At 47.4% G+C, this 26,468-nt stretch overlaps 1 protein-coding gene across 1 annotated transcript; it reads left to right on the top strand.

Moving 5' to 3' along the window:
* Window positions 1-693: 693 nt before the first annotated feature.
* Window positions 694-23,547, top strand: MLXIP (MLX interacting protein). Its single transcript, XM_026686821.2, is given in 16 exon segments — window positions 694-1,017; window positions 1,020-1,131; window positions 8,803-8,909; window positions 9,459-9,538; window positions 10,009-10,098; window positions 10,644-10,685; window positions 11,844-11,988; window positions 12,484-12,567; window positions 14,210-14,292; window positions 14,859-15,501; window positions 17,156-17,280; window positions 18,201-18,302; window positions 18,941-19,068; window positions 19,356-19,479; window positions 20,559-20,688; window positions 20,790-23,547. Coding segments are annotated over 16 exon segments (2,418 nt in total). The 5' UTR covers window positions 694-716; the 3' UTR covers window positions 20,912-23,547.
* The last annotated feature ends 2,921 nt before the right edge of the window (window positions 23,548-26,468 follow it).

Below are 26,468 nucleotides of genomic sequence, written 5' to 3'. Positions count from 1 at the left end.
TATATTTCTGTGTCTATGTGTGAGTTTGTGTATGTTTTTGTGTCTATATCTGTGTGTTTTGTTGTCTGTATATCTGTTTTGTATCTATCTCTGCTTGTGCCTGTATTTCTGTCTGTCTGTATTTGTGTCTCTATTTCTGTCTGTTTTGTGTATCTGTGTGTGTGTTTATCTCTGTCTCTGCGTGTTTGTGTATGTTTGTGCCTCTGTGTATATCTGTCTTTTGCATCTGTGTGTGTGTGTGTATGTTATTCAGCTTTGTTCGGGTATTTTCCCACGTCATTGTAGTTGTGCTTTTAAAGTTGTAGCAACGTTTCGGCAGAATCTCATCTGCCATCCTGAGGCTTCTGTATTGTGTCCGTCTGTGAGTCAGACTTTTACAGTTGTTTTTGTAAACACACAGATATCTCTGCCTGTTTTGTGTCTGTGCGTATTTCTATCTGTGTGTGTCTGTTTGGTGTATCTGTGTCTGTGCGTCTTTTGTGTCTATCTCGGGGTGTCTGTGTCTGTGCGCTCGTGCCCCTTTCTGTCTGTCCGTGCGGGGTTGCGCGCATCCTCCCGAGGGGCTCAGGATGCGTGGCATGGGCGAGTGGGCGGGGCCGAAGGGGGGCGGGGCGGGGCGGGAGGACGTCCGGGGGCGGGGCGCGGGGGCCCAGGCCCCGCCCACCCGCGAGGGCAGCAGCGGCGGCGGACGAGGGGGGCGGCTGAGAGGGGCGGCGATGGCCTCCGGCGTGTCTCTTCGGGCCGGGCCGGCGGCTCCCCTTCCCCGGCGACCCGCGGCGCCCCGGCCGTCCTCGCCCTCCTCGTCGTCGTCGGGCGGCAGCGAGGAGGACGAGGCGGCGGCGGCGGGGGGCCGGGCGGCGGCGGGCGGGGGCCGCTCCTGCTGGGGCTCCCGGGGCGCCCAGATCATCCACTCGGGCCACTTCATGGTCTCGTCGCCTCACAGCGAGCACCCGCCCAAGAAGGGCTACGACTTCGACACCGTCAACGAGCAGACCTGCCAGACCTACCGCTTCGGCGCCTGGGCCCGCCGGGAGGCCGCGGCCGGGGGGCGGCAGGAGGGGCCCAGGACGGCCGCCTCAGCATCGACGCCTCGCTCACCAAGCTCTTCGAGTGCATGAGCCTGGCCTACAGGTGGGGAGGGGGCGCTTTGGGGGAGGTCAGAGGGGCAGGGGGTCCCGGGAGGGGAGGGGAGGCAGGAGGGGCTGGTTAGGGAGGGGCAGATCTCACAGAGAGAGGCAGGGGGATGAGGGGCTTTGGAGGACCAAGAGGTGAGGAGGGGTGGATTTGGGGAGGGGAGAGAGGCAGGAGGGAGGGGACAGAGGGCAGGGGGCAGGGAGAACCCCGGGAGGGGATGAGGGGCTTTGGAGTAGCAACAGCTGGTTGGTGGTGGGGGTAGGTGAGACAGGAGGGGCTGGTTAGGGAGGGGACAGATCACACACAGAAGGGGATTCTGGGAGGGGATGAGGGGCTTTGGAGTAGCAAGGGGTGAGGTGGGGTGGATTTGGGGAGGGGGGAGGCGAGGCAGGGGACAGAGCACACAGGCAAGGGGGATCCTGGGAGGGGGCCCTTTGGAGCAGGAAGGGAGGGCTGAGGGATTTGGGGAGGGGGGTGAGGGTGTCCGGGGAACAGGAGGGGACAAGGGGTAAAAGGAGTCCCTGGGGAGTGGGGGGGCTGCAAAAGGCCGAGGGGTCAGAACTGGGCAGCAGCTGCTGGGATCTAGCAAAGAAAGTAGCTGGGAATATTGGGGCTCCTTGGAGGAGAGCCACCCGCAGATAAATCGGTAAAAACAACACTTTTTCCAGCCCAGATTGAGGGGCAGCCCCCCCTCCCCCCAATAATTATGGGATAGTAGAACTCTGCCACGGTGAGCCAGTGCCAGCCGTTTTCTGAGTGCCCCAAATGAGGCCATGTGACTCAGGTGTGTGCAGCTGTCAGAACTGGGTCATAAGTAGCTTTGGAGGGGGGGTGTTTTGTTGTAACTTTGAACAGTCGCTAAGCGAGGACTACTTGCATTGCTGAAACAAAGAACAGGACTTGAAACTGGCACCTGGTGGCTCTTTTTCCCCTTTTGGGGGGTTTGTTTTTAACATTTCTGGTTTTTTGTTGCTTTTAAACTTCTTTCTTTTCCTTCTTCCTTGGGAGTTGCCTGTTTACTAGCTTGTTGTTTAAGGACGGGCTTATATTTTAAGTTGCGTTTACAATCATTCCAAACAAAGCATTGGCACGCGCTAAAAAACAACAACCACCCCTCTTTGCATTATAATCGTTCCTGTAAAATGCAAGGCAACGAGTACAAACCGAAGTCTTGTTTTCTTTTTATTAAAATATATATATATATATGGGGCTGGATCTGTGGTTACCACAAGGGCTGCCTGGAGTCATGTCTGTTTTCACCCAGTCACAGCTGTTAAGTACAGTTTTCCGCTCTGGTTTGAAGCGGATCCCATATTAGGAAGTGCAATTCTCAGAACGGACTTTAAAATCGTATTATTTATAAGGTGGGATTTATCCCCAGAGGAGCGGTTTGGCAAGGAACATTTTATGCTTCAGCGATTTCTTTGCAGACTGGCTTGCTTTTGTGAGTCGGGGTGAGAAAATAGGATGAAAGCATCGTTGGAGGGAGAAGTTTGCTGGATCAGACCCAGAAGCCAGTTTGGGGTTTGTTCCTCCTGTGGCTACTGAGAACAAATATAGTCCTTTTACTTACAGCAGTTTATATAGCAGCGGTCCCCAAACTTGGCCACTTTAAGACATGTGGACTTCAACTCCCAGAATTCCTCAGCTAGCATAGCTCCAGCAACCATAGAGTCTGTTCTCCAGAGAGGCCAGTCCCTGGGGAATTCTGGGAGTTGAAGTCCAACAAGTCTTAAAGTGGCCAAGTTGGGAACCCCTGGCTTAAAGCATTAGTTCAACCAACCCACCGAGCTCCAGCAACCATAGAGTCTGTTCTCTAGAGAGGCCAGACCCTGGGGAATTCTGGGAGTTGAAGTCCACAAGTCTTAAAAGTTGCCAAGTTTGGGGACCCCTGGTTTATAGCAAAATAGATGCCCTTAAATGGCAGTCACAGGGGACACTGAGAACGGTTGTGAATGCATGTCGGTTGCTGAGTGTTAAAAAACGTGATTTTGGGGGGGCTCTGGGTGAGGTAAGCAACCATCAGAAGGTTGAATCTGGAGCGCCAAGGAGTTCCGTCGTAACTTTGCCCGGTCGCTGAGCGAACAGTCGTAAGTCAAGGACTCCCTCTATTCTGGATGTTATTCATGCTTTGGTAAAGAAGTGGTTTTCCTTGGATGTAGACCGTGTTCCTAAAAAGCTGCTTTGTCAACTGAAATTAGCCTGTTTGTTCCCCTGCTCTAAATCACCTTCCCAAGCCTCTCCCTCCCTCCCTCCCTCTCTCTCTCTTCCTGCTGATAGGATAGTCCTGTTTTATGACTCAACTGCAGCTGGAGTTTCCCCCTTTTAAGAGCCGCCCCGAACAAATGGTTATTACAGGGAGGTGGAAAGTTTTCCCTCTTTGACACATGAATCACCGCCCGGTGGGGAGGTTAGGTCGGTTCAGGACAGGTGAAAAAACGCAACACGGGATGTGATTGCAGTTTTTATTTATCTTACATTAAATTTATCTGCTGTCCATCTCTGCTAGAAGCAACTCTAGAGGGGTTCCCATTAGCCTGATTCGCCTTCTGTCTGGTTATATTTTCATATATTTCATATTTGTCGCTTACTGGAGATCACCTGTTTCTGCAGATCGTTCTCTCTCTCTTTTTCCCTCTCTCCTGCCCTCTTTCCCTTTATCTCTCCTTCCCTCTCCCTCCCATTCCTCTCCCCCTCTTTCCCTCTCTCTTTTTCTCTCCCCCACATTCTCCTTCCTTCCCTCTCTCCCTCCCCCTCCTATTCCTCCCTCCCTCTTTCCGTCTCTTTTTCTGTCCTTCCCTCCTTCCCTCTCCCTCCCATTCCTCTCCCCCTCTTTCTCTCTCTCTTTTTCTCTCCCTTCTCCTTCCTTCCTTCCTTCCTCTCTCCCTCTCCCTCCCCTCCCATTCCTCCCTCCCTCTTTCCCTCTTTTTCTCTCCCTTCCTTCCTTCCTTCTTTCTTTCTTTCTTTCTTTCTTTCTTTCTTTCTTTCTTTCTTTCTTTCTTTCTTTCTTTCTTTCTTTCTTTCTTTCTTTCTTTCTTTCTTTCTTTCTTTCTCTCTCTCTCTCTCTCTCTCTCTCTCTCTCTCTCTCTCTCTCCTCCCTCCCTCCCTCCCCCTCCCTCCATGGGAAGGCTGTGCTGCTTTTAAGCTGGCCAAGAGTGAGATCTTTCAGGAGATAACGTGTGTGTGTGTGTGTGTGTGTGTATGCTTTCTGGGGAGGAGGAACAATGCTGGGCCCTGTGAGGTGTGACCTCCTATTCCTGACTTTTGTTTTGTGTCACTAATTTACTTCCCAGCGAAAGCTCTTTTCCTGCTGGCGGCCCACTTCATTTCCTGTTTATAGAAAAGGGTTTTTGGCCTGTTGTGCAATACGAGGCCCTGCTCGGTCGCTGTAGCCGATTCCTACTCGAACTGGAGTAAGACTCATTTCACTTGCCTGCGTGTTTAATTTTAAATATAGGCACAGCCCAGGGTTAAAACGGTTGAGAAATATTGCCTGGAAATGCCGACCCGCCTGCAAGCAGGGCTGCCTTTAACCTCTTGGTTGGTGTAGAAAAATGCACTTTCTGGACGGACTGAAATAGGTGCCACACCTTAGCAAACAGGCCAGGAGAGCTGGTGAGCTTATTTTGTCCTTGCTGTGAATAAACAAAAGTGCGAAAGAGTTCAGGTGCTTTAGCGGCTTCCCACGTGGGGAAAAACACCTGGGCGTTCTGGCCAGAATGAAAAAAAAATTAATCGCTTTCTTCCTTCTCCCTAATTGGACTTGGATCCCTTGAATTTGGAGGAGCCTCTGATCCCCGTTGTATGCCCCCCTCCCTTTCCTCGGGGGGGTGGGGGTGCGAAAGGAAATCAGCATGGTCTGTTTAGGCTGGGGTGGAGGGTTGGACTGGATGACCTACAAGGTCCCTCCCAACTCTCTGTTGATCTGTAAATCTCTGCCCTTCCGTCTGCTTTGCTCTCTTTCTCATTTCCACACCCAAGCGGCCTTTTTTTGGCACTGGGGAGGGTCGGGAAATGAACCCACCAGGGAGGGAAAATGCTGTCTTTAATCCAGTTATATGCCCTTGGTTTAGAAGACGAGGGAGAGATTTGGCTCAAATTGTCGAGCTTGTCAACTCTTCTGCGTTACAGGATAATAAAAGTGCCCCTTGATAAGACGGGCCACTCCAAAGGATTAAGTGGAGGCTGTTTGAACTCTCATCGCTGGGTGCTGTGCAAAAAACCGCCTGCGGTTTAGATAGCTCCCTGGCACCTGGTGGGCCGGGCCAGGCCGGCCTGGCTTCTTGGGAAGCCACTCAGGGCTTGGTTTCCTGCTGATAAGGGCCAGCCAGGAATCTGGGTTTTGTCCTACAGTAGATGCCTGACGGGGTGGGTCAGAGGCCGTCCCTTCGCCTCCAAACACAAGTGGGATCTTTCAGCAGAGATCCGTTGGCTGGAGGAGAAACTGAACAGATCAGACAACCATTGGTCGGATTGGTATAGGGGGAGGGTCTCCCACCTTGGCCCCTTTAAGACTTGTGGACTTCCAACTCTCAGAATTCTGAGAGTTGAAGTCCACAAGTCTTAAGAATGGCCAAGGTTGGAGACCCTGGGGTAGGGTCTCGTGTTTGGGCAGGGGTTGGGCTGGAAGACCTCCAAGGTGTTTTCCAACTCAGAGAGAGGGAGGGAGGGAGGGAGGGAGGGAGAGAGAGATGGAGGGGGGAGAGGGGAGAGAGAAAGGTGGAGTGGGGAGAGAGAGACCCGAGGGGAGGGAGAGACAAGGGGGACAGAGATGGGGAGGGAGAGGAGGGGGAGAGATGGAGAGGGGAAAGGGAGAGATATGGATGGATGGATGGATGGAGATGATAGAGATTAGAGAGGGGGGGGGATGGATAGATAGATAGATAGATAGATATAGATAGATAGATAGATAGATAGATAGATAGATGATAGATAGATAGATAGATAGATAGATAGATAGATAGATAGATAGATGATAGTTAGATCTAAGGATTTTGTCTCTGGTACATAACCTGTCAGTGTACATGCAAAACAGCAAAGTAATAATAATCCTAACAATGATACCAATAAGAAAAGGTAGAAGAACAGATGAGATATGTGAATTGAAATTAATTAATTAACTTCTGGTTTAACAGATTAATTAATTAATTAAGTAATTGAGATCTGTTAAAGCAGAGCTGGGCAACTGTGGCCCCCTTTACAACCTGCGGACTTCAACTCCCAGAATTTCTGGCTGAGGGATTCTGGGAGTTGAAGTCCACAGGTCATAAGGGGGGGGGGGGCTTTAACACTGGATAAAGACAGGGAAGAAACCAGTGGAGGGATGGCTTGGAGCCCCCTCTCTTCATGAATTGCCACCCTATTATTGGCTTCTTGCTCAACCCAGAGAGACTTTGCGGCAGTGTGTGAGAGGTGAGCTGCTGCTTCTCCAGACCATTTGAACCAGATCCTCCCTTGCCTTTGATGTATTTATAGGCCGTCAGCTTGTATAGAGGACCTGACGTAACCCCTCAGTGACAGAAACCGGTGTCAGGTTTCTCCACCTGTCGTATGTCAGAAACATCTCCTGGGTCACGAAGCCGCCGGCCTTCTCCAGCTTCCTTTCCTCCAGTCGGAGAGGGTCGACTAATGAAAAATTGGGCCGTGATTGTTTTGCAGAACTGCACACACAAGCCCTCTTCGAATGTGGAATCCACCCAGAATTGCCACAAACCCTGAATGTTAAACCTAAAAGGGCTTGGATGATTCGTCTCTTGCTGCTAAATCTTGCCCACGATTTACTCGGTTTCCCAGGAACTCGGTGGTCGCAAACTTTATGTGGGAACAATTGTAAGCCCCATCCATGGCTCCTTCTCCACCTTCCAACTCCATCCTGGCCCTCCAGTCGCCCTCCGATCTGATTTCCTTTGCTCAGAATGGCCTGGAGGGGGTTGGACTAGAAGACCTTCAGAGGCCCTTTTTCGCCTTTTTACTGATGAAACGTTTGCTTGAAGAAAGGTGGTTAGTCTTGGCTTAGGAGGAGCTGGATTCGTACGTCTGCTTCCCCGGAAGAGAAATTAGGCTTCTCTTAATCTGTACGGTGGCTAAGAGACGCTGAGCTTGTCGATCAGAAAAAGTCGGCAGTTCGGCGGTTCGAATCCCCAGCGCCGCGTCATGGAGTGAGCTCCCGTTCCTTGTCCCAGCTTCTGCCAACCTAACAGTTCAAAAGCACGTAAAAAAATGCAAGTAGAAAAATAGGGACCTCTTTGGTGGGAAGGGAACAGCGTTTTGTGCGCCTTCGAAGGCGTTTAGTCCTGCCAGCCACGTGACCACGGAGACGTCTTCGGACAGCGCTGGCTCTTCTTCGGCTTTGTGGCGGAGATGAGCAGCGCCCCCTAGAGCCGGAAACGACTACCACGCAAGTGCGAGGGGAACCTTTACCTTTAATCCGTACCGTACACAGTAACCTGGGAGGAATTGTAAATAGGAGCCAAAAATATATTGCTTATTTTGGGTATGGAGGCCACGCCCTGGTTTTGGTTTAGGCCTTGACCCTGGGAAAGATTTCTAGCAAGGGGTGTTTACCATCCAGGAGGAAAGGGAAGCCGCGTAGCTTTTGAAGTAAATAATGGGACCCTGGCAGTCAGTTTTCTTTTCATGCGTTGTCCATTTTCCAAAGCCTGGGCTGAGCAACCCCCGGATAGCACCCCTATTCCACCCTGCAAGCTTCAAAGGAGATTTTGTGCCGGAGTGATGGAACAGACGTGGAGGCAGCTGTCATGCCCGCCCTGTCTAGACTTAAACCCCGTCACGCCTCTGAGTCCTTACAGGATTATTTCAGGAATAATGTCATTAAAGAGAGGAGCAGGCGGGCGAAGGAGCTGGCAGCAAAACCCAGAAGAGAGCAATGGGGTGGGGTTAGTTGGGGGAGCTGGTGAACTGGGGGACAGCCAAGAAAACCAAACCGGGAGGGTTGAATTAAAAGTGGGAATTGATGGGGTCTGTTGGGGTAGGAGAAGGAGGGACGTTATGGCCTTTCCCAAGCATGCACATTCCCACCTTGGGGAACATCTAGCTCAGAATTCCTTTGGCCACGTTACCTGGAGAATTTTGGGGGTTGCTTTTCCAGCCTACCTGCTGGACAAAAGCTTGGAAAGAGAAGTACCTTCCTGATTTTTCAGGATCTAGAACAGGGTTTCTCCCCCTGGGCAGCTTTAAGAGGTATGGACTTCAACTCCCAGAATTCCCCAGCCAGCTTGCTTGGAGTTTGAAGTCCACCCATGCTGGCTAGAGAATTCTGGGAGTTGAAGTCCACACCAAGGCTCTTGCGAAGGGTGAGAAACCCTCATTTGGCTCAAATCCAAATAATCTGAAAATAATTGCTGTCCACATTTGAACAACTCGGTAGCACAATTCTTTTTCTTGATGAAAGCTGCAGGTTTTTTATTTCCATTTCCAAACCATAAATGCTTATTTCCCCCCCTCCCCCTTCTTAAAACAGGCTCAAGCTTCAGAATACCTCCCAATGGTTGAAGAAAATGTGACTTAATTCCAAAAAGGGATCATCTCTGGGTGTTCCAAAAGTGGGGAACAGCCCTTTGCGATTTCTTTCGAAGGTTTAGGGAGGGCAGACTTCAGAGCTAGTGACTTGTCTTTGTCTTCATGCAGATCTGTTCTGTTTTGTTACAGCGGGACCTTGGTTTCCCCCAAGTGGAAGAATTTCAAAGGGCTGAAGTTATTGTGTCGAGACAAAATACGACTCAACAATGCCATCTGGAGGGCTTGGTACATCCAGTGTGAGTAAGGCGCAACGTTGTCCCGGGAGAGCTCTTAAAACGAGCCGCCTTCCGTGTCCCGGTTAGGGCCAGAAAGGGTCCAGTTATTTCCAAACCGCTGTCGTTCGCTTCTTTCCTGCAAGAGAAGGGGATTTTTAAACCTGGTTTTGCAAACAGCAAAGGGGAGGACTGGTAAAACATTATCCTTTAATATACCTGGAAGGAACTAAATCTTAATTTGTGGTCAGAACCCTGGGAAGAATTTGTAGGAAAGGAAAACAGTCTCTCTCAGTTGATCAGAAGGAGAAGCGATCTCTAAGTCTGTTTTTGCTTGGATTCCAGGAGAACTGTAGTTGGCCTCTCTTTCTGGCTCACTTCCTTCCCTGGGCATCATCTTTCTGGTCCTGGATTGCTTTTTGTGGAAGCTTTATTCTTGTTCTAATACTGTTTTTAAAAAATGACTAGGAGAGGCATGCATTATTAAATCCTATGGAAGAGAATGCCTGAAGTTGGAAATATCAGGCGTGCCCACCAGGACCCCACCTGGCAAATCCTCTTGCTCTCTTTCAGATCTAGAGAAGAGGAAGAACCCCGTGTGCAATTTTGTGACCCCTCTGGATGGTTCTGTGGATGTTCCTCAGGTAGACCAGGTGGGCACACGGGAGCCGCTTGTCCCGATCCCCCTCCTTCTGAACCAGTGGTGCGCTCAGCTTCATGGCCTTTAGTTGCTTCCTTCCTGAGACTCTGCCATTTGGGATTTCCGGGGGGGGGGGGAGTTTGTGGGGAGACATCCATGGACGATACAAGTGATCTTAGACTTCCACCTTAAGCTGGTAAAGAATTGAGCTGGTTGCATTTGGTTGTGTTGAGTTGAGTTGGTTGCATTGGGTTGAGTGGATTGGGTTGAGTTGGTTGCATTGGGTTGGGTTGAGTTGAGTTGGTTGCATTGGGTTGAGTGGATTGGGTTGAGTTGGTTGCATTGGGTTGGGTTGGGTTGAGTTGGTTGCATTGGGTTGGGTTGGGTTGGGTTGAGTAGGTTCTGTTTGATTGAGTTGAGTTGACTTATCTGAAATTACTTTGATATCTCCTGTTCCTACCCTATTTCTTCTTTTCCTTTTAGGGTAGCAGAACAAATGAGAAATATTGGAGGAGGCGTATTGACATAGTCATCCGAGAATATCACAAGTGGCGAACGTACTTCAAGAAAAGAGTATGTCTTCTTTAGTTTTTGAATGGTTGACATTTTGGGTAAAAATAATTCCGTTTTGCCAGGGAGTCGCCTTCTGAGCTCAGCTTGTCAAGGAGTTGAACAGAGTCGGAAAACTTTACTCTTTGCAACAATACAAGCTGACCTTCTGACATAGCATCTTCTAACTTTCCCCTGTCTGCTGGGTTGGGACTTCAGATAGTTGAATTCCCAGCTAGAGGCCACACTAACTGAGTTGATTCTCTTGTCAAACAAACAGGCCAGGCTCAAACCAGGCAGCTGAATCAAACAGCGGATAATAGAGTAATATTTTGGGAGGAAGGGTCTTCAAGGCACAAGAATAGCTGGTCTTGTTTTGTATCTGGTCTGCATAAATTTGGGGTATTGGCTGTGGCTGATAGCCCTGTACTAAATCAATTGGAATTCCATAAAATGGATGTTTTGAATTCTTTTCACGGTTGGAAAATTTCAACCTCCGTTCCTTCCTTCTCTTCTTTTAGTTTCTGTTTCATTTTCAATTATTTCCATTTCCTTCTTTTGTTTTCCAGTTACAAAAGCACAAAGATGAAGACCTATCCAGTTTGGTCCAGGTAAACATTATTTTTTTTGGCTATCGCTTTTTCGGTTCAACCTCCCTAAGTTTTTCAATGAGCGTAAGACTGAAAAAAAAAAGCCCAGCTTTTATCTCTAATGGATTGAATACAGGATCTGCTCCTCCTGAATGCTCAGGTAGAGCACTCTGGAAGCTGGAGGTTTTATAAAAGAGCAAAATTGGAGGGAGGAGGGAGGATGAAGTCAACCGTAATGAGCCAAAGAATCCAATAAACCTCTTTATTGTTTGAATGGAGCACTTAATGCTCTTCTTTTGACTCTTGGCTGGTTCTCTTTTCCGTTCCAGTGGGTAGCCAGGATGTTCATGATTTAAGTCTATTCCTTTTCTAAATTGATTTTTACACAGTTAAAAACAACACAAATATAAAATAACAGAACACAAATACAATTTTTGCAGTGTTGTGACATCTACTTCCTTTGTTTTGTTAACTATCTACTATATATGTATATGTATATGTATATGTATATGTATATGTATATTATACTGCTTTTCTTTTATTCTTACTATCCTATCATCCAACCAATCATACCATTTTTTCCAGACTTTATAGTATTCCTTCTCTTCCCTTTCTTGTAATTCAAACGTGAGTTTTGCCATTTCCTCACAATCCATAGTTTTCTTTAAGATCATGTTGTCTGTAGGGGTGCTGTCTAGTTTCCAACTTTGAGCATCAATTATTCTTGTTGCAGTTAGGATGTGTACAATGAGGTATTCGATTTCTTTTTAAATTGTTCCTCTATCCCTGGCAAAAAACACTTCAGGCTTACATTCTATTTGGGATCCATTAATTTCTTGCAGCCATGTTCTAATTTAACTCTACTCCTAAGTAGGTATCCAAGCCATCTGTCTTGGATACCTTGGCAATTTTTAAGACTTGTGGATTTCAACTCCCAGAATTCCTGACCGGGGAGGATTCCATGCTAGCTGGGGAATGCTGGGAGTTGAAGCCCACAAGTCTCAAAGTTGGGACGCTCCTGTTGTAAAAGATCAAAACCAAACTTAGCCCTGGAATTAGTTTTCAGTCTCCTTTCTCTCCTCTGAGGAGCGGCGACTGTCCCCTGTCCTGCAGGACACCCCACCCCCAGTTCCTCCAATTCACCTTTTCCTGTCCTTTCCCCTCCCTCTCACCCCGCAGGACGATGGCTTCTTCAAGAAAGACAGCCCCATGGAACTGGAAGAGTTCTTCACCACGGACGATTACATGTCCGGATCTTCAGACACCCTCTTCTCCACCCTGTCTAGTCACCAGCTGGTCACCTGGCCAAGTTCAAAGGATAGAGGTAGAGCTTTGCTAGTGGCTGCCAGTCCCAAAGGAGTTTTTATTCAGGAGGCAACTGGACTTCCTTGTTGTTGTTGTTGTTGTTTTTTCCTTTGACATTTCGCTTCTCATCCAAGAAGCTTCTTCAAGCTCTGGGAACGGAAGGGTTTATATTCCTTGCAGACAGCTGGTCCCTTGCATCCTTTGAGATAGGGTGGTTGAGGCCACTTGAAGATAGGGTGGTTGAGGCATCCTTTGAGATAGGGTGGTTGAGGCCACTTGGAGATGAACCTACAAGTGGCCCCGAGGATTTTCTAAAAGGATGCAAATGACCCCAATCCTCAAAAATTGTCGCAAAATATCTCCCAAGTCTATATAGATCATTCTCAATTTACAACAGTTCATTTAGTGACCACTGAAGTTATAATGGCACTGAAAAAAAAGATGGTTTCCATACTTTGGCCCTGCTTCCTTCGTGCGCCACACATCTGTGTTTTGGTTTTTCACATGTTTCTAGCGCACCTGGGCAATGCCGACATGATTCAGCCAGGACTTTACCCTCTGCAGCCCAACTGGATGGACACTTGGGAGTTTTTCTCAGGTAAGCGCGCACGGTTCTGATTCGCCAATCTGTGCCAGCAGCGGCATAAAGATCCCTGTGGAATTGAACTGGCTGAAATATTGTCTCGGTCACGAAGTATTGTGGGGTCCTGGGAGGTCTCTGAGCTTACTGGTTTTCTTGCAGATGTTTCGTGACCCAACTAGATAATGTCATCAGTGCACCGAAGGTGTTACCAACGTAGAAAACAAAACGTTTCAAGGAAACTACTAAGCTATGAGACCACCAAGCACCCCAGAGTTCAACCCTCAGCTACAAATACTCTCCCATCAGGAAAAATTAAAGTGAGAATTCCTTGGCCTGTTTTTGCTTCACTTCCTTGCTAAAAACAGGTCTCCCTTCCTCCGGACTTTGGCTCAGGGTGATTTGATTTGAATGGAATTCTTTTCATTTTTTTAAAAAAATAAATTTTATTTCAGTTTTCCACATTTTAAAAATATCTCTTTAGTGAACAGCGTGATTCCAGGTTTCCACCTTTACATACAAATATGACCATAATTATGTATTCATCTTTCGCATTCAACTTCATATCTTACTAAAACTTTAAATATTTTCTATTATTATATTTTTTCCAAGTGCTCTCCTATTTGTGTCACAAATAACTCTCTTGTCTTCACAGTCATTATACTTTTGTACTTTTATCTGTCAAATTTGCAATTTCATCGCATATTCTTATTTCATCATCCCACAAATTCTAAATTAATGGCAACATTTCAAAAGAATTTCCCCCCGCAATTACTAATTTGAGTGTGCTACCCCATAGCGTACCTATTCTTTCATTGCCTCTCCTTTAAATCCCAATAAACATTTAACTTTTATTACCTAGAAAATTAATAATAAATTAATCTTCTAACAACTACATAACATATATACCTTTTAGATCAGATTCCGCATGGTACTTTTCCCCCTTTAATTTCATAAAAATTACGTATAGTTTTGAAAAGATAAATTAATCTATCCAATTAATCCTAGACACTGATATTAATCTCATTTCAATAATCCCCATAGTTCATTGAATTGAATTCTTTATTGTCATTGTATGTATATACACAGGATACATACAGTGAAATTCACATAGAGACCAGACCCAACACGTGCACACACATGACAATCCCCAAACACTCCCCCCACCACCCACCAAAATTCCCCGCCTCCTAAAAACACACAAGCACCCCCACAACAGACCAATAATACTGTCCAACAGCTCAGTGATGGTTGGTCCTTAAGTTCATTGTTAAGTGCAATTATAGCTCTGGAATAAAAAACTGTTCAGGAAACGTGTGGTCCGAGTTTTAATTGTTCTTATCTTCTGCCAGAAGGCAGCAGTTCACAAAGATTGTGAGCAGGATGGGTAGAGTCACTGAGAATGTTGTGCAACTTCTTCAAACTTCCTCAAACGGCGAGATGCGAAGATGTCATCCAGGGCTGGTAGCTGGAGCCCAATGATCTTCTGGGCAGTTTGCGTCTGTAGTCTAGAAATTTGAAATGTAAATAATCCACCGGTCAGCCTGCTGAGGTTTGGCACCTATGGGTATTTCATGCTTTCTGACTGAGCTGGCTTGTTCCAAAAGAGCAGAGGGAATATAAAATGAGGATCTGATTCTTTTCCTTCTGTCTTGGCCAGATACTTTCACCTCTTCGGCCATCACTACCTCCAGCCTGACATCCAGTGCCTCTTTGGCGGGGGCCATCGAGCATTGTCCCCAGGTGAGAAAGGGATGAGGCGGGGCAGGACGTCCGAGTTGACTAAGGGTAGCCAGTGTTTTCCCTTCAGTTCTGCGTGAATCCGCATGAATTTTCCATCCTTTATTTATTGCAGTATTTTTCAACCTCGGCCAATTGACTTCAACTCCCAGGATTCCTCAGGGTCTGGCTTCTCTAGAGAACAGACTCTATGGTTGCTGGAACTCAGTGGCTCGGTTTAGTCAATCCGGGTAGATTTAAGGGTAGACTGCAGGAGTGATAAGGTCAATTGCACTTTTGTTACCCCTGAGTGTATCCTAATTCATATTCTCCAATGGGACACCTCCATAGCCCAGAGTCATCAATCATGCTCTCCAGTTAGAATTTTGCGCGGCAGAAACTTCAGTCACCTAGTTACTATCTTTGAAAACATTTATGGAATGCACTTTCGGTTTGCAACCTGCCGCACTGCTCCCCCTTTCTCCCTTTCTGTGGGCCACTCTAAAAAGACCCTAGGAATATTTTATGAGTTGACAGCATTTATATTTATATCTACTGGGCTCCTTAACAGGCCGCCTTTCTCTTTTCAGGCCCCGAGCCTCTCGGCCTCTTTACGCAGCCCACTTCCAACGGTGAACCTGGGAGAAGAGCTGGTGCCCCCTCCGGGGCCTGACTCCATCCTCTCCACTGACCAGTGCCTGGGCCTGAGGAGCGAGGACCTCTCCTGCCTGCAGAGCCCCGGCTTCCCCTCCGACCTACCCCTGAGCAGCGGCCAGCCCCACTTCCTGCCTCGCTTCCCGACTCTGGGGCTGCCTCTCAAGGCGGAGGTCCCGTCCCAACCGCCGCAGCAGAGCCTTCTCTCCTTGAACCCGGAGCTGGCCCTGCAGGTGCCGCTCTTTACTCCGGCCGAGGCGGCTCCGAAATTCTATCCCGGCAAGCCTTCGGTCATCACCCACACCGCCTCGGCCACCCCCACGCAGAACGTGCCAGCCACCACCTTCAGCCACGGCCCGGCGGGACTCTTGGCCCCCCAGCAACCCGGTGGCGGGGTGCCATGCGCGATGGCCACTCTCCAGGCAACAGTGGTCCACCCGCAAACTCTTCTGCAAGCGCTAACTCCCTTCGTCCTGCCCGTGGCGGGCCCTGGGCCGCGGGCCAGGAAGCCCCAGCAGATTGCGCCCGCCCCTACAGAGCCCGTGCCTTTGATGTTGAACAGTGCCTTCCTTTCCGCAGGTGAGGAGGGGCTGTGGGCTTGGGTGGGGCTGCTCCCGGCCCCCTGCAGGTAGTCTCAGGGCTGTGGCGCTTAACCCCAATTAAATGATGAGTCTCGAGCCAAACTTCCCAGACTTCCAAAGGATTTATTGGGAGTGAACATGTCCAGCACTGCCTGGGTGCAGCCGACTCCGAGACCCATAATTCAACGTCACCCTCGACCCTGGCTTTCCCCCACCCTCCGGGGGGGGGGAATCAAATTATTGTATTTTATCCTATGACTTATATGTTTATGTATCAAATTATTGTATTTTATCCTATAACTATTGCATTTGACCTTACTCTATTTTAAATTGTATGTTTAGAATTGTATTGGGAATACGTGTTTGAACCTGCACATCAATATGGCCTATCGGCTAATGATCAATCAATCAATATATATTTCTAATACTTTAAGGCAGCGTTTCCCAAGCATGAGCACTTTAAGAGGGGTGGACTTCAACTCCCAGAATTCTGCTGGCCGGGGAATTCTGGGAACTGAAGGTCCACCCCTTTTAAAGAGCTGAAGGTTGAGAAAAACTGGTTGGTTGCACTTTTGTTACCCCTGGGTGTATCCTAATTCATATTCTCCAATGGGACACATCCATAGCCCAGAGTCATCAATCATGCTCTCCAGTTAGAATTTTGCGCGGCAGAAACTTCAGTCGCCTAGTTACTATTTTGAAAACATTTATGGAATGCACTTTTGGTTTCCAAGCTGCCGCACTGCTCCCCCTTCCTCCCTTTCTGTTGGCCACTCTAAAAAGACCATAGGAATATTTTATGAGTTGACAGCTAGACCACAATTTCTATTGCCAGGGGAGACCTTTGTTAAGTGAATCCTGCCCTGCTTTATGACGGTTATTAAGTGAGTCACGGTTAAAAGAGTCTTTTTAAAGACGGTTAAAGTCTTTTAGCTCCTGAGCACATACAAAGGGACCGTGAATTGAATTCTGAATTCTTTCTTGTCATTGTACGTATCTACACAGCATACACACAACGAAATTCAAGTTCGCGTATTGAGCGCAATAGCCACAGTTTAATACAAGCAGGTCCCGGACTTAATGACCACAGTTCAGCCCAAAGCCTCCGTTACAAAGCAAGACGCAATTTCTCTTACCAAAGCAAGGCGGTTGTTCCGTGGGTTTTGCTCCATTTTACAACCTTCCTTGCCACCGTCGTTAAGTGAATCAGTGCAGTTCAGTGAGTCACACGGTTCTTAAGGGGAATCTGGCTTCACCTCCGTTGATTTTGCTTGCCAAGGAGCGTCGCAAAAGGGGAATCAGGTGCAGCACTGCGACCGTCATAAATATGAACCAGTTTACCAAGCCTCTGAATTTTCGATCCGACCATGGGGGATACTAACAACAGTCGCAGGTGTGAAAAACGACCCTAAGTCACTTTTTTTTTTCGTAACTTCCAACGGCCACTAAATGAAGCATTGTGGGTGTTGGGACTGATTTCATACTTCAGTGAAGAGAGATTGGTCCTTTTTCTGCCACTTTTCACTCTGCAGGAAAAGGCAGGCTAGGTAAGCAGCGATTAAATCAAATCTCTCGTGCCGCTGTGGCTTAGCTGACGAGCTATGTGTGTGTGTGTGTGTGTGTCTGTGGTTGTCGTTTCTTCTCTTCCCAAGTCCGAGACTGCCAGCCGTCCAGACAGGCCTCTCCCCACCCGTCCGAGCAGGGCCTTGGCCCTCCGTCCCCACAGAGCAGCCGGTCCAGGAAAGGAACCCCTGAGCCTCAGGTGTCCTTCTTCAAGGTGAGTTGAAATCTTTGTCGTCGTTAGTTGCGAAGTTGTGTCTGACCCGTCGCGACCCCATGGATCATGTTCCTCCGGGCCTTCCTGTCCTCTACCATCCTCCGGAGTCCATTGAAGCTCACGCCGACTTGCTTCAGGGACTCCATCCAGCCCCCTCTGTTCTGACCAAGGCTTCCTGAGGTTCCATAATTAAGCACATGCTTAGTCCAAATAACTCTTGTTTTATTTCAACGCTGGGAATAACGTTCATTCCCAGCCTGTAAGGAGTCCCAAACAGTCCCTCGAGATAAGCACCCACCTTTCTCTCCTTTGAATGGCTGCCAACAACGAAAGTGCCAAATAAACTGTAAAAAGCCAGACAGAGTACAAAATCCACACAGAACTTCAAGGTTGAACCCGAACAGAGTGAACGACTTTGCTTCCTGCAGAGGTCTCTGCTTCTTAGATTTGCTGTCTAGATTTGCCATCACTTTCCTTCCCAGGAGCAAGCGGCTTTTGATTTCTTGGCTGTAGTCCCCATCTGCGGTGATCCTGGAGCCCAGGAAAATAAAACCTGTCCCTACCTCTGTGTCTTCCCCATCTATTCGCCAGGAATTGAGAAGGGTGCATGCCATGACCTTAAGTTTTCTTAATGCTGAACTTCAAGCCAACTTTTGCACTCTCCTCTTCACTTTCTGCCATTAAGAGTGGTGGCGGAAGGTTCCAAAGGTTTTAGATTCTAAAGATCTGGGAATGGAGACTAAATGAAAGTCAAGGACTGCTTTGAAATGAAATGAAATAGTGAAATGAAATGAAAGTCAAGACAGATGGGTGGGAGGAAAGGGAAGCCCAGCTGTGGAATTCTGGGAGTTGAAGTCCACCTGTCTTAACCAGGTTAAAGTAAAGTAATGGGGTGGGGGATTTTGTTTTAATGGACACAGAGTCGCAGAATGAAGCATATCTCGGCCGAGCAGAAGCGGAGGTGTAATATCAAGATTGGCTTTGGCACCCTCAACAGCCTGGTCTCCCCAAACTCTAAATCGGTAAGTCAGTTCTTGGGGGGGGGTGGAATCCCCAAAGAGTTTTCCTCCTTTCCTTTCCTTTCCTTTCCTTTCCTTTCCTTTCCTTTCCTTTCCTTTCCTTTCCTTTCCTTTCCTTCGGTTCCCTTCTTTCCTTCCTTTTCTTTCCTTCCCTTCCTTCCTTTTCTTTCTTTCCTTCCTTTTCTTTCCTTCCTTTTCTTTCCTTCCTTTTCTTTCCTTCCTTCCTTCCTTCCTTCCTTCCTTCCTTCCTTCCTTCCTTCCTTCCTCATCCTCCTTTATATCTGCCAGGCATTGCATCCTTCAAACAAAGGTCTGTGTTGGGAAGAGCTGCTTCCAAATACCAGCCAAAATGAAGATTTTATGGGGTGTTGACTTCCCTCCCTCCCTCCTCCCTCCCTCCCTCCCTCCCTTCCTTCTACCCACCCATCCTCTCCTTGTTCTTATTCCTTCCTTCTGTCCACCCACCCACCCATCCTCCCCTTCGTTTCCTCCCTCCCTCCCTCCCTCCTTTCCCTCCCACTCTTTCCTTCTCCTTCCCCCTGAATGATTTCAGGCCTGGGGGGGTGGTATCCTTCCCCTGCCCCTCCCTCCACCCCACCCCTGAGCTCAGCCTGGATCCTCTTTTTCGGTGGCCCCCGCAGATCAGCCACGCCCTGATCCTCCAGAAGACGGTGGAGTACATTGCCAAGCTGCAGCAGGAGCGTTCGCAGATGCAGGAGGAAGCCAGGCGCCTTCGGGAGGAGGCAGTGGAGCTGGATGCGACCATCAAGTGAGGACTCGGAGCAGCTACATATATATAGAGAGAGAGAGAGAGCTAAGCAGGGGGGGGGTTGGACTAGAAGACCTCCAAGGTCCCTTCCATCTCTGCTATTCTATTCTGAGTCACCTTTTTTCAGTGGCATTATAACTTTGAGTGGCCACGTTTGTAAATTGAGGAATTCCCGTAAAGAAATCCCACCTGTTTTTGTCCACGCGGCCATTGTGACTTTGGGTTTTCGATCCTTCTCTCTGGTCCGAAGGTTTTTCCTGCCTTTTCTCCCCTCCTTCCTCCTCCAGGTCCTGCCACCAACAGTTGCCTGCCACGGGGGTCCCCATCACCAGGCAGCGCTTTGACCAAATGAGGAGCAAGTTCGAAGAGTATGTCCGAAACCGCAGCCAGCAAAACTTGAAGTTCTGGATTGTATCCTGCTTTGGGGTGTGTGGGTGAAACCAGGGGAGGCCCAGAGGAAGAAGAGAAGTGGGGTGTAATTTTTGTCAAGGGAGGGGGAGAGCCCGTCGAGTTGCCACAGGGGAAGTGGGAAGGGGTGAGGACTGGTCCTTTCGGAAGGTAGACTGCTCCTGAACCTGGAATCTTTATTGGGCTCGGCCGTGGCGCCCGCCTTGTCAACCTATAGCTTTCCTAGTGTCCTTTTTAAATCCATTTTTAAAGCTGGCTGGATCCTTGCTGTGGATTTTAAGCCGTGGATTTTACAGGTTTCATTCTGAGAGGCCTGAAAACTTTTTTAGAAAGAGGGGGAGGGATGGGATTCGGAGCAGTTCAGGTTGGATGGGTGGATGGAAGGAAGAATGAGTGGGTGGAAGGAAGGAAGGAAGGAAGGAAGGAAGGAAGGAAGAAAGGATGAAATGAAAGGATGGATGTAATGGGTGGAAGGATGTAATGGAAAGAAGGAAAGGAAGGAAGGATGAAATGGAAGGAAGGGAAGGAAGGATGAAATGAAAGGATGGATGTAATGGAAGGAAGGATGTAATGGAAAGAAGGAAAGGAAGAAAAGACGAAACGGAAGGAAGGAAAGGAAGGAAGGATGAAATGGAAGGATGGATGTAATGGGTGGAAGGAAGGAAGGAAGGAAGGAAGGAAGGATGAAATGGAAGGAAGGAAGGATGAAATGGAAGGATGGAAGGATGGAAGTAAAGATGACATGGAAGGATGGATAAAATGGATGGATGGAAGAAAGGAAGGATGAAATGGGTGGAACTGGAAAAATAGTAATTTCTGTAGACACACACACACACACACACACACACACACCCCCGTTGGCGTTTTTGGTTGACTTGAAGTTGCTCTCCAACTTCCGATAGTTCTGGAGAAGGTTGAGAAGGCCCAGAAACTTCATAAGCCAATAAAGCTGGTAGGGCTTTTTGCCTTGATTTAACCTGCCCCGTTTCCCGGGAGCTTCCCTGCGTTCCAGCCCCTCGACTGACTGCCCGGAAGTCCCAACCTCTGTTCCGTTTGCACCTTGACCCCTAGTTTTCCTGCAGTTCAGCGTCATCATTGAGCCTCTGTTTGAAACCTTCAACGAGATGGTGTCCACCACCAGCCTGCAGGAGCTGAACCGGACAGCCTTCTTATGGCTGGACAAGCACTGCTCGCTCCCTGTCCTGAGGCCCAGTAAGTTGAGTTGATCGCGAGGCCTTGTCAGTTGTCTCTCTGGATTGCCATGGTAACTAACTGGGCCGGTTGGCTTGTTTTGCGTCCTTCTTTCTCCCTAGTGGTTCTGAACAGTCTCCGGCACCTAAGCACTACAACCTCCATTCTCTCCGATCCGTCCCTCTTGCAAGAGCAAGCCAGCCAGGCCTTGGGCAAACTCCACAAAGCACCTGGAGAAACGTAGGAGAAGATGCTGCCAACCACAGCGGGCCATCCCTGCCTCCATACAGACCTTTGTCATCTTCTCCAGTTGGGGGCTTCCTCCAGAGGTGTAGGAGCCACCTTCGCCGGGCGTTCCCGGCCCACCTGCTGGCTGAGAATACAAGGATTCGCTTCCCCATCTCCCCCCCACCAAAGTGGAGGGCACCCCGCTGTAGAAGGAGGCCTTGCAAGCTTCCTTGTGTTGACACCACCCTCAGAGACAAGAAGGCATCCAACGGGGGAGGACAGAAAGTTGAGGGTTCCCCCAACACCACCTTTGGGTTTGGTCGAATATGTGAAAAATGCAACTCAGGGAAACTTTCCAGCAATAGATGCCCCCCTTCCATGCAACCTCTCTGAATATACGCAGTAGGAATAAGCTTTTTCTCCATGCTGACCTCCGTTGCAAGGGGCGTGCGGTGGGTTTAGAACGCAGCGTTGCGGGCAAAACTCTGCCCACAGCCTGGAGTTCGATCCTGACAAGGCTCAAGGTTGACTCAAGGCCAAGATATCTCCTGGCTTAACTGAGATGGAAGCCGGGATCTGAAGAACGCTGAGCCTGCCAGATGTTGGGCAGGGCAAACACCCTTGAGAATGGGCAGGCAATTTTGGAAAGAGAATTTTGGTGACAGAATGGAGGCGGCTGCTTACCTAAAGGAAAATTCCCTCTCTGTTCTCCCCGCAAACTCCACCCCAAGACTTGAGGTCTACAGAAGAAATTCTAGTCGATCGATAGAAGTGGGGTAGAGAGAGAGAGGTCTATTTTAATTTAACTATTTTATTTTATTCAAAAGATTAAAATCCAAAAGAAAAAAAAAAATTGAAGAGCGGCAAAACAAAACTGAACAAAATCGTTGAGGAAAAAAATGTGAATTAAAAAAAAGGACAAAAACACATGATTATTATCTCCCGTATTTTTAACCATGATACCCGTAATAGCGATCAATTTCCCCCCCCTCTTAGACAATAATGGTTCATCAGAAACTTGGCAGCAGAAGAGACTGTTTGCTCTTTGACTCAACTCTTGGGCTCTTGAGTCTTGACTCAACTTTGGACTCAGCCCCCTCCCCATAATCCAGGGTCTTAGGGGAGGGTCCCGTCTGCCTTAGAAATGCCCAATTGTCTCAGGCTTTCTAGTGGAGCTTGTTTCCATGGCTGTACTTTTGCACACAACAATGCAATTTTCCCCCTTCTTTGGGGAAGAATAATAATTGGAAAGTGCAGGAGAAGAACAAAAACGGATCGTCAGCTTAAGAACATAAGACAACAAGGTTGAATTCTAGCCAAGATCTCTCGTCCGGGGTCGTCTTCCTGCGGTAGCCATCCCAGTGTCTCTTGGAAGCTCACGAGGAGGACACCTCGTGGAAATGTCCTCTCTTCACATCTCCAGTCTCGCTTCTTTGTATGTGTATGTGATCCCCACAAAATCTTGGAAAGTGGCCTTCAAAGAAGCGGTTCTGAATTTCCCACCGGGATTGTCCCATCAGAAGTTCTTGAGTTTTGGCTTCAAGTAAGGAAGATGTCCTACGTCAACCACTCCATACGATACGTTCTACCAGCCTTGAGGGATCAACCACAGTGACTTTCCATCCACAGAGTAGAACAGGATGGGTAAACAAATCTTGATAGCACTTGAGGGATGCCGTTGACCCAGACTTCTGAACTTTATGGAGGCAGAGATCATCTGGGTTAGATGAGATGGTTCTCTCAAAGCACGATAAACGGCGGGCTCTGATGTCCTTCAGATCACAACTGTTGAAAAGGGGCATCTTGATTCAAGCTCAGAAATGGCCCTCAGTTGAACCAAAGTCCACCCCATCTCCAGGCACCAAGGGAGAACAATGTTCTACCTTATAACCGGTTCATCTGGACAACTCTACCGCTATCTAGAACAGTCTTTCTTGGCCTTGGGAGCTTTAAGATGGACGGACTTCCAATTCCCAGATTTCTCCAGTCGGCCATGCTGGCTGTTGAATTCTGGGAGTTAAAGTCCACTAAGCAGCTGGAGAATTCTGGCAGTTGAAGTCCATCCATGCTGGCTGGGGAATTCTGGGAATTGAAAGCTGCATCCGGGTAGCCTTGCCTTGGCTCAACTTCACCTCTTCTCTCTTCTACTACAAACTCCACAATCATTTTGATCGCCTGGAGGGAACACAAGAGAGGTGATAACTGGGCGTGTTTTGGAACAGCTTTGTAAAGTTATTGCTAATGCAGTTTCAATATTGTTCTGTGGGGGTTTGCGGTTGATTTTAATCTACAACAGTTAGCCAAAAAAAAAATGCATTTCTTTTTAGCAATGCAATCAGGACTTTTAGCCTCTGGGGAGATAGTTTTACTTGCATTGTGTCTTGAAATCATCGTCTGGACAGTCTGTACTCCCATTTGCAAGCAAAGAAAAAAAAAGATGAAGTTTGTGTAACGAATATGTATTTGTTTCTTCCTCGTTTTACCAGTCGACTTTTTGGGGAGGCTGCAGAGTTAAGCCGCTGCCTTGTTATCTACATTTATCATGCATGAAACTGTGGCAATTGCTTGCGTTTCGATTTTTCGATAATGTCACTGCGTTTTTGGTTTTTTTTATGAGACAGCAGAAATAAAATGCTATTTTTGAAGAGAAAAGAGTGGTTTTCTTCCAAGCTTTAAGCGTGACTTTTTTCCCCCCATCAGCTCACCTGCCTTAGAATTCTAGTCGATCAGGTTCAGAAGTGTCCAAGGTTTGGAACCCAGCTGCAGAAACACCTGGGGCCATCTCCCATGCAAGCCACCCCCGAGGTGGGAAAGTCGGGGCGCTTTCACGCCTGAGCCATTTCCCCTCACACGGTTTTTTTAAAACATTGTTTATTGAGTTATAGAGTATTGTAAGATACAACATAGAAAAGTAATTAGAAAAGCAGTAGGAGGGGGAAGGGGGAAGAGAAGTGAGGAAAGATGGGGGCGGGGGGAAAGAAAATGAAGCATTGACTTCCCACTCCGTTGCAGTAAAACAAGGGACTTCAAAACTTGACACCTTTAAGACTTGTGGACTTCAACTCCCAGAATTCCTCCTCCAGTCATGTTAGCTCAGGAATTCTGGGAATTGAAGTCCACAAGTCTTAAAACATGCCAAGTTTGAAGACCCTTGGTTTTAACTGCTTGATTGTTGGCCTAGTACAAGGGTCTTCAATCTGGGCAAGTTTAAGACTTGTGGACTTCAATTCCCAGAATTCCTGAGCTAACATGACTGGAGGAGGAGGAATTCTGGGAGTTGAAGCCCACAAGGCTTAAAACTGTCAAGTTTGAAGACCCCTGCAGTAAAACAAGGCATTAGCACCAAATCACAGCTTTATGCTTTTTCGTCATAGTATGAACGAGGCATTTCTGTAAAGATCTATCCGTCTAATCTGTAAAATCTAAAATCAAAGTTTCATTCTTTTCCACTTCGAGCACGAGGTTCAGAAGCGGCCTCCATGTGGAAACAAAAGTATTTCTGTTCTTTTCTTTAAATCAAAACGGTCAATTTTGCCATTTCCACCAACTCCATCCACTTCAACCATTCTTCCATGGTAGGAATCGAAGGGACCTTCCAATTTTGCGTGTGCAATTGTCTTTGCTACCGTCAACATATATAGTAACAAAGTCCCGAATTTTTTCTCCAACATTTTTTTTTAAGCCATGTTATTTTTTGGGGCCTTCCACCAGGATTCTAAAAGAGAGATTTTGGAGACCCTGTGAACTTTCTCGCGTTCATGTGGTAGACAAACACATCCTGTTTAGATCAGCTCAAAGGTTTCAGAAGTTGCAAGAAGACAACTCAGTGTGGTTGAGATGCGCCGAGCCTGCGAGGTGTGTAACCCTGCCGGCTGCCTAATTTCTCAGCCTTGTAAGATTCACATAAAATCCACGCTTGATGGACCCCCGTGGCATGTTGTTGCAGAGTCCTCTGGTCTTAATTGCCAGGTGGGTTATGAAAATGGCTTGTCCAGAGACCTTGAAAGTTCCTTTTCCTTCTCTGGAGACTCGTAAGTAAACTTGGGCTGGGCAGATAAAATCTTTGGATGAAATCTTTTAGGATCTGAAATACACGGGAGATGTAATTTGTAAAACTGGACCCGTTGGCATGATTTTTGACAGCAAGAATGGCATGAGATACCTGTGGGCAGAACTCTACCTCGCCCTCGATTGTGAGTTGCTAAAAGTCACTTATCTGGATGTTCTTCCCTTACGGGTATTCCTTGACTTACGACTGTTCTGTTGTGGTTCGCTGGCAAGCCTGCACAGATGGCAGTGGAATTGGAGAGTGGGGAAGAAAGGGGACCAGTCAGGGAGTCTGGAGAGGATCGGGGGTCTTGCATCCGATGAAGAGATGGGGCCAAGACCATCTGGGAGTTGTGCGCTAACTCCAGAGCCTCCGGAGTCTGGGAGCAGCAAGGCAGAAGAACAAAGGGAGCCTGTTCCCAATGCGCATGTGCACAGAGCTGCTAGAAGGCGAGAGCAGCTGAAGCAGAAGGGGCAACTCTGGAATAAGGCCGGGAGGTGATTGCCCCTCCCACAAGGGATAAAAGTCAGGGCTAGATTGCAGGAAGCAAAGTCGTTCGATTGGTTCCGAGTCTTCCTTGAAGCTCTGTGTACTTTGGTTGGTTTTTTTTCTTGTACTTTGGTTGGTTTCTTTTATAGTTAATTGGATACTTCTGTATTTGGCAGCGCTTCACAGGAAAGAAAGGTGGGTGCTTATCTCGAGGGACTGTGTGAGATTCATTCCCGGCTGGGAATGCAAATAATTCCCAGTGTTTGCAATAAAAGAAGGCTTGTTTTTAAAATAAGCATGTGCGTAATTACAGTCTCGGAAGCCTTGGTCAGAACATGTTTGTTTAGTGAATGTTCGGAGTGTACAACAGCACTGTGTGTGACTTATTGTCTCTTTGCAGCTTAGCCACGGAAAATTGGGGCTCCATTACAAGTTGTAATTTTTATTTTCGCTCATCAAACTTCATGGGGGAATTAGTAGTGGGTTCCAAGCATCTAGAATGATTTTCAAGAAGGTGGAATTTAAACCCAGAATCCAATTTGAAATGGTTTGGCATCTTAATTGACGAGAATAACTAAAACCCTGGAAGGCAGAAATAAAATAACTGAAATACTGTCTTCAAACTGCAAGAAGGAAGCATTCTGTTTTTGTATAGAAGTTTATTTATTACATATAGATACTGTTTTTGCTTTTAAGACATGATTCACTTAGAAGTAACACATGTTAATTGAAAACAGTAAACTTAATCTTCAGTAGCACCTTAACAGCTTTCCTTAAATTAAAATACTCCCACTCAAGAATACATTCCTTCAGTTGATCATCCAAACATTTTAAATAGATTTAAATATAATAAAATAACTGGTTTCTCTGTGGAACCAATGGAACTGTTTCTCTAATAAATATTAAATGAATATTAATAACTATGATTTAATTTATAATATATTAACTATGATTTAATTTAATATAAATTATGTAAAGTTATAAATATATAAAAATAGCATAAATATAATAAATTACATTCCTTAATCTAGTAAAA

The sequence above is a fragment of the Notechis scutatus genome, chromosome 13, assembly GCF_049901735.1.
Source record: "Notechis scutatus isolate UNSWTSFEM ecotype Mainland chromosome 13, rNotScu1.2, whole genome shotgun sequence".
Taxonomy (NCBI): domain Eukaryota; kingdom Metazoa; phylum Chordata; class Lepidosauria; order Squamata; family Elapidae; genus Notechis; species Notechis scutatus.
The sequence above is the reverse complement of the archived record's forward strand: the minus strand, read 5'-3'. Positions and strand labels throughout refer to the sequence as shown.